At 44.1% G+C, this 8263-nt stretch overlaps 1 protein-coding gene across 1 annotated transcript; it reads right to left on the reverse strand.

Moving 5' to 3' along the window:
• Positions 1-5244: 5244 nt before the first annotated feature.
• On the reverse strand, positions 5245-5841 carry LOC109702529 (olfactory receptor 10H1-like). The gene has a single exon (XM_020187843.2). The coding sequence runs from the start codon at positions 5839-5841 to the stop codon at positions 5245-5247; it is 597 nt and encodes a 198-aa protein (XP_020043432.2).
• Positions 5842-8263: the final 2422 nt, after the last annotated feature.

Genomic DNA, 8263 nt, shown 5'->3' on the forward strand with positions numbered 1-8263 from the left:
GGTAACCATTGTGACAACTAGACTTGCAGCCTAGGGATGGCGTCCTGTAGCAGGTTAGTGCCAGGCAGGTTGGGCCACTTGGTGCTGCCAGGCAGGACGGTGGTTTGCGCTGCCTCTGAGGCACTGATGGGGATGCTGGGATTTCGTCGGTAGCGCTGTCTGGACGTTTGTCTAACAGCCAGTCTTTTACCAGCAGCTAAATCCAGAATTAAAGGGGACTTCATCCAGGAGTATTGCTCCTAGGACGCCCTTTTCACTTAGCCACCAACACTATGTGGAAGAAAATCCAGGTGAATTTTTGTAGGGTTCCCACTTCAGCTCTTCACGTCTCCTGTCCTCTTGCTATGATTCCTAATCCTCTGTCATCTTCAGTATGGTGACTACACCTGTTCTATGATGAAGCCGGGTCCACATCCGGAAGACGCAGTCTAGACCTCGTCATGGTTACCGCCCTCAGCTATGCAGCTATGGATTGGTGCGTTCATATGTCATTCAGAGCGAAGAGTTCTGCCTATTGGAGGCACGGCATGTAGACTGCCCAATTGGACACAGAAGCAGAGGCTAAGGGGCGGGCTTCAGCGATCTGGGGCGGGTTTTAAACTGACAGTCGCTGTCAGAACAACTAGGACTTGTGTCCAGGCTGTGTCCTCTGTTGAGGACGTTCAGGTGACTTGTCAGGCTCAAGCAAATTACATGGAGGTCGCACGACACGCTAAAACCAAGGATATGGGGCGCAGATCAGCGTCCTGAAGGAGAAGGGCGGCAGTTTGTAGCAAGCGGTTGGCGTCTCCCCACTCCGCGTCGGTGAGTCCTGGAGGGCAGCTGGACCGGGGTCGCCTCTGGCCTTGGCGGTTGGGGACGCGACCTTTAGCGCCTTCTGGCTGGGGGAGGGGCTGTCAGGACAGGGCGCGGGCCTAACGCTCTCCCTACTTGTGGATGACGGGGAGGTGAGCGGGCATGTGGACATGGTAGGATGTGTGGTCCATGCCCACCCCAGGCTGCCTTCCTCCTGTGGGTCCACGCTTTTGTCCCCAACTTTCCAAGTAAGTGAAAAGCAGTCTTAAATACAACCACCGTCACCTCCTATTCCAACGCCTCTTTGGCCTAACCATCAATCCTGAAACATCCTCATCCCAGCCCATATCCCACAGCGCCGACTTCCCCTTTCCGCAGCATTATCAACGATTCATTGCTCAGGCACAGTTCTAACAGATAGTATTGCATCCTTTTTCCTTTTTCAAAGGGTGCTGAATATTTCTGTTTGTGCACATATTTCACAGCAGAGGAAGGCAGAGGAGAATTCTTGAGCCCTTTTTGATGTCTCTGTGTGTTTTTTCCTTTTCCTTCGTTTTTTTTGTCTCCTTGGCACTGGCACCTGATCTGAACATTTGGATCATCTCTGGCCGTTTAGTCTGGCCCAGGGCTTCCTTGTTGACTTTCATCAGATGCCCACAGCTGCCCTGGTCTGTTCAAAGCCCAGTTCAACACAGAAAGCAGTCGCTGGACGACTGAGCCTTACACCTCTGAAGGGATCTGTCTTTCTTAAATGTCTCTGTACATATAAATGCTTCTGTCCCCATACTGAGGTCCTTCTGTGTGTTGTCTGAGATGGTCAGGACACATTTAATGTTATTTTTCACATGGTAAACAGTAAGAAACATACGTTCACATTCATTCTTCTATGAAAATTACTCTCTGTTGGGATAAATATCCCTCATTCTCTTATGTGTATTGGAGGATTGGTTTGTTTTCTAGTGTTCTTTTAATTCCAGTTGGACTTTATTGTATAATCTCCCTGTGGCTTCTCAGCAGTGATTAGTGAATAATAACAAAATGCATTCTACATGAATGCCTGGGAAACTCATGTTCTCCTATGTCTCCCAAGAGTGGAGTCTTCTGGTAATTTAGGATTGTGTGATATAGAACAGAGAATATGTGGGGAACATGTTCTGAGCTAAGTCCTACAATGGGCATGGAAACCCCTATTAGGTGGTGTGTATTCCATGGGCAATGCTCATTTCAGTATTTTACTTGAATGTGATTCTGATATGTGCTGCTCCAATTGTGCTGAAAGTTCTGATACAGCTAGGTGTTACATCCCCACTGGTTTTTATTGTTTTGTTGCTGGTTTGGGGCAGTACTGGAGGATGAACTCAGGGCCTCCCACTCCTTTGAGAAAAAATATGCATCTGGCATCTCTTCCCAATGTAGAGTCCAGTGATGCCTCCTAGGCAGCGCTCTTCCACTTGACCCATGCCCCAATCCTTTTGCACTGGCTATTTTTGAGGTAGAATTTTGCTTTATCCCCAGGATGACCTGCTCTGTGACCTTCCTATTTATGATTCCCCATAAAGCTGGGATGACAGGTGGGTAGCACCCATGTAGTCATTGGTTGAAATGAGGTTCTTGCAATCATTTTGTCCAGGCTGGCTTTGAGGCCAGATCTTTCCAATCTCTGTCTCCCAAGTAGCGAAGATTTCCCTTAGTTGAAAGCATACAGCAGAGTACCAATGAGACTGGGTTGTGACTTCTTTGGGTAAATTACTCTCAGCTGAGCTGGTTGAATATCTGTTAGGCAGAGCACCAGCCTAATGGGCAAAAAGCCCTCAGTTTGATCCCCAGGACCAGGAAGGGGTGGATGAGAGAAGAAACACTGAAGAGTACAATAGACAACAAACACAAAGTAGAATGCATAGGAAAAATGTTTTAACAATAGAAGTAATAAAAGGGGATAAATGCAAGAAGGGAAAATGACAGAGAGGAGGAAAAGTCCATTTATAGAAAAAAACAATGAAATAAGATACAATCAAGGGGGTACCCTCTCTTGGAACCCCTCCCACCTCTGGGGGATCTTTTCTCACTTTATACTTTCAATCTTAAAAAGTATCCTGCTTTACTAACAAATAAAAAAAAGATAATAGAGAAACTATGAGAAATCACTAATAAAGATAAAAGAATAGATAGGAAAAAATTATCTAGCCACAGTTCCTCTGGGTGGTAACAATTCTTCCCAGGTCTTCTAAGGTTGGAATCTGCCAGGGAGATTGTCAGTCACTCATGCAAGTACTTCTAATTAGTCTCAGATTCCACCAAATGAGCTATAGCAGGCTGTAGACTGCAAGTCACCTTTCTCTCTGAACAGATTAGGAATATGCTGGTGAAACCCAAGGAATTTTCTCTCTGGAGTCTTTTAGGTTGCATATTCAGCTGTGGCATATGTCAGCTTATAGGGCACACTTCTTGCCAACCAAGGTTTGACAGAAGGTGCACATTCCATGCAGGTGTAAATGTACCCTGACATTTTCAGACTATGTGCTTAGGAATATTACCATAGTCCAAACCACAGTGCATTGCTGGAATTCAGCAAGGGTATGGAGAGCAACTGAAGCACCAATTGGTATTGGATGGGAGGCTTGTGGGGAGCAAATGATTACCTAGTCTCCATCCTAGCAGATCTCCAGATCCCACTTTTTGAGAAAAAATATACATCTGGCACGGCATCCAATACACAGGGCAGTGTTGCTGATTGGCTGTACTGCACTCCATTTCTCTCACAGCCCATGAAGCCCAAAATTGTATGGGTGCTTGTGTCAGAGACACTCCCCAATAGCCACAAATGGTTCACATGGCCATTGTATCTCAGTAAGTGCAGAAAGGTTGGGTGTACGTAGGAACCCTGCAGTGTGATTCTGCTGGGTTTGGTGATCCCAAGGGCAGTTCATTCCCTAACAATAGGACCTTTCTCCAGATGGCTCTTGGCTATAGCAGTCAGAGTTTCCCCTGAACTTTAATAAGTTTGTTCTCCAGAGCTACCTCATTGTGCAAACTCCAGATCGCCTATTGATTCACTCATTTTCTGCAATGTGCAGTCTTCTTTACTATGCTGTGATTCTTTCTCTGTCAACTTTAACTCCTCCAGGGGGGGAGTTCCCTTTCACCACCACAGTGCTAGGTGCCACTAGCTAGGGCATTCACTTGGTTTGCTTTGTTCTTCTCCTTAGCCTCTTTAATCAAGCAAGTTTCCTTTTCTATGTCATTGATTTCCAGAATCCAACTGCAGGCAATCATCTCTAGGAGCAGTTAGTTACACACCATCCCTTGAAAGAGCCAAAATAGTGCTGAGTGTTTCTATTTTGACATTTTGAAGCCTGACCATTAATATTCATACATTTAAATATGCCCATCCATTTCATACGGTGTTTTCTTTTTCTTTATAAGGAAACATGCTGACCTTACATGCACAAGATGTTTGTGACTTCTCAAAGTGTTCACATTATATCTACCCCATTTCAATGTGTACTTTATTGTCATGGACTAGAAGGAATTATAATGTGTGCTGTAACTAGATCCAGTTTGTTGTCATCTTGTATATTAAAGAGATTGTGATTTCTGCCACTAGTGTACAAAGCCTGTCAATTTTCAGAGTACCTACAGAACCCTTAAACACTGTCCTCCTTCCTCGTGATCTGATTATTAATCCCTCAATTACTGGAGTCTTGAATAGTGAAGAGTGGTGGCTTTGCATTTCTGTGAGAAAATACCTAAGACAAATACAAGTTAAAGGAAGAAAATTTTATTTGGGGCTCATGTTTCAGTCCTTCTACAGCAGAGATTTCTTGGTGGCCCAGGTGCACAATATCTCTCAATGGGACTTTTCCTCTTAATTTACCATGTACACATCTCTGTTTATCTACAATTGTCCATGATTCACACTTGAAACATCAAAGTTTACTCAGCTATTTGCCTAGAAATCTGCCTGTTGCTCTTTCTAATTTCTATTGCATAGGAGTGGGCAGTGCTAAAATTTAGGGTGTTTTTTGCTCTGCTGCAGTGATCTGAAGAAATCTTTGGTAGATGTAAAAATCTGAGATATACCTAGCTGGTGCTGCCAGGTAAAGGTACAGCACAAAGGCTTCAATTTCTCATTGTATAATGGGTTTGTGTTGTTGGAAATATTAGATGACACTGGGTTTGGGCAGACCGAGAAGAGATTAAATGTTTGGTTCTGACTAAATATATTGTATCAGGTAGAAATAATTAAATTTGATTTTCTCTGTGTATGTCAAACATGCATCATTCTATCCCAAGTAAATCCCTATATTGAGTACCCTGGTGGACACTCTTCAGATTTATTTACAAAGGCTTTTCTCAATTGGAAAGACATAGAAAAATAAACATGAGTATGTGTTGATGGAATGTTTTCTCTAACAGTATTTGGTTACTCAATTTAGTGATTCTTAGGTATTATATTTTTTCAAGGTAGAGTTTGCTGAGCAAAGTCTTCTTCATGGTGGTCTTCAGTTCCTTGTTTCTGAGACTGAAGATGATGGGACTGAGGAAGGGTGTGAGGACTGTGTAGGTGATGCCCATCAAAGTGTCTCCTTCCAGGGACTGGGGCCCCTTGGTTTTGAGGTAGATGACAGAAGCAAAGCCATGGTGCACGATCACCACTGTGAGGTGGGATGCACAGGTGGAGAAGGCTTTGTGCCACCCTTCAGCTGGTGGGATCCTCAAGAGGGAAGTCACAATGAAGGCATAGGAGAGGAGGATGAGGAGGAGGCAGCCCAGCATGGCTGAGATACACACTAGGCCCACACCCTTGGCAACCAACAGCACATTTTTTCCACAGGCCAACTTCAACAGAGGTGTCATGTGACAGCCAAAATGGTGGATCTCATTGGGGCCACAGAAGGTGAGGTTGAATATGGCTGTTGTGACCACAGTCCCCAGCATGGAGCCACCAACCCAGGACCAGGCCACCAGACAGGCACAGCCATGGGGGCTCATGAGCACATTGTAGTGCAGTGGTTGACAGATGGCCACATAGCGGTCATAGCCCATGACAGTGAGTAGGAAGGAGTGGGTGAAGCCCACTCATTAGTTGAGTCTACATTTACACTTTGAGGGAAGACATAAATATAAACAAATACAGTGAACCATTTATGCATGGGTTCCACATCCTCACATTCAACCAACTGCAGACTGAAAACATCTGAAAAGACTGGCATCTGTGTAAACATGTAAACAGTTTCCTTGCCATAGTTCCCTAAACAATACAGTATGATGACTCTCCACGTAGCATTTATATTGGATTATGCATCCTAAGTCATCTAGACATGATTGAAAGACTGTGGGAGAGTGTGCACAGTTTCTGTGTAACACTGTATAAGGGATATGGGCATCAAGAGCCTAGTGTTTGTGAGAAGTCCTGCAACAAATCACTCATGGATACCGAGAGATGACCATCTGAATTAATATATAAATATAGTATATATGCTATATGCATATGCTCAAGTCTTTTATACAAAAAGGTATAGTATTTGCATAGAACCTACACACATCTTCTCACAGACAATACTTATTTATTTTGGTGATACTTGGGTTTGAACTCAGGGCCTCATGCTTCCTAGGCAGCTGTTCTACCACTTGTGCCACTCTGCCAGTCCTTTTTTTTGCATTGTTTTTTTTTTCAAGGTAGGGTCTCCTGAACTATTTGCCTGGGCTGGCTTCGAACCATGATCCTCCTGATCTCTGCCTCCTGAGTAGCTAGGATTACAGGTGTGAGCCACTGGTGCCTGGTCTTGATTCTTCACTTTGTCTTTGTAAAATGGAGTTCCTAATAACAGGGTTATTATCAGGCTTACATAAGATTTTGCACATAATATGCCTAAGAGAGGGCCTGGAATAGACTCTTAATAAATTGAGGATAGGCATGGGTGTCCAAAACCAGTTCTTTTAAATTGTAACAACCCAGGAGTGCAGTCTCAAGATGGGTCTGAGGCAGAACTTACTGGCCTCAGGCCTCTGCTCCCACTCCACGTTGATCACCTGCATTTCCCTAATGTTAACGAATTAAATGAGATGAAGACGCAGAATCCAATTATTTGAACTTGAAACCAGAAGAGGCCCAGCTTTCCTTCTGTGTTTACTCACAATGTATGGAAGGCAAAACAAATACTTCATATGCATTTCCAAACTGCAAAGAATTTCCCTCTAAGAATGCAAAGATGCCAGTGCGAGGTCCAACTGGGATGGACAAGAGCCAATCAAATGTACCCTTTCCCTCTTTTCATCTGTCACTTCCCCACTTGGGGGCTATCACAAGGTACTCTATCCTTGATGACTTGCATCTTCTGTGTACCCTTTGGAAACTGTTCCTCCATCTTCCCCACCACCACGGCCCATTTGTTATCCCTATAGTAGATCCTAAGCATCCTAGAATCACTTCGCCCTTTCCGCTAGTTTAGCTCAGCGTGGGTTGAACCCTTCTGAGGCTCTTAGACCACCATTTCAATGATCCATGTGAAAAGTGTGTTACCCAATAGATGGTGCTATTTGGGGTCAGTGCCAAAGGACATACGCATTGCTGCTGTTTTCCAGAACCTACTACACCACCTGCTCACAAAGAGGGCACACACTGAATGTTACATTATGGATGTCTTATTCTGGGGTTTCTGACCCGGGGGTTCTCAGACCCTTGGAATCTCTGCAGTGAAGACTGTCTTTGTCATGCTGATGAGATGAATGGTGACAAGGGACTCCTGGGTAGCTTCAGGATAGAGAATTCTCAGGTAGCATTTGCATTTGCCTTATTAACAGCAGACTCTGCTTCTCAGGCACTTATTCTGTATTGTTCATTAATAGCTTATAAGCAGTGTTGGGAGGTGGGGGCTTTTAAGAAGAATTTAGGTGAGGAGGTCGGGGCCTTGTGTATTAATGCCCCTCTAGTCAGGGCATGTGGTAGTGAGCTCGAGTTCTCTTGCATGAGCTCATTCTGAGGTTGGATTGAAGAAGAGTATCTTTAGCAGGTGAAAAGGATGGGATCTTGAACTTCCCCAACACCAAAACTGTGAGACAGGAATTTTCTAGGGTTTTCTTTTGTTTTGTTTGTTTTGCAGTACTGGGATTTTAAATGGAGTTGGGCTTCCTAGTTAAGCTCTGATCCTCAAACCTGGCTAACCTTATTTTTTACCAAACTACCCACAATTAGATATTCTTTTACATGCATACAATATTGACCAACAAAATCTGAATGGAAGAAAGAGAAGTGAGGGGTGCTCTTACAAGTACTCTGACATGGCAGTGGCATTGGAACTGGGTTATGGACAGATGCTGGAGTGCTTTTGATATGAGTACAGGAGAAGCCATTATTAATTTGAGTCAAACATGAAGGGCAATTTTGATGAGATCCTGGGGAAAAAAGCTGTTGGGAAAGCCTGAGTCCTCATACATAAGTGGCTTTGAATAGAATGTTGATAGAGAT

This window comes from Castor canadensis, chromosome 14 (genome assembly GCF_047511655.1).
Source record: "Castor canadensis chromosome 14, mCasCan1.hap1v2, whole genome shotgun sequence".
Lineage (NCBI taxonomy): Eukaryota > Metazoa > Chordata > Mammalia > Rodentia > Castoridae > Castor > Castor canadensis.

Coding starts and splice junctions, on each gene's coding strand:
- LOC109702529 (XM_020187843.2), bottom strand. CDS start 5,841: ATGGGCTATGACCGCTATGTGGCCATCTGTCAACCACTGCACTACAAT.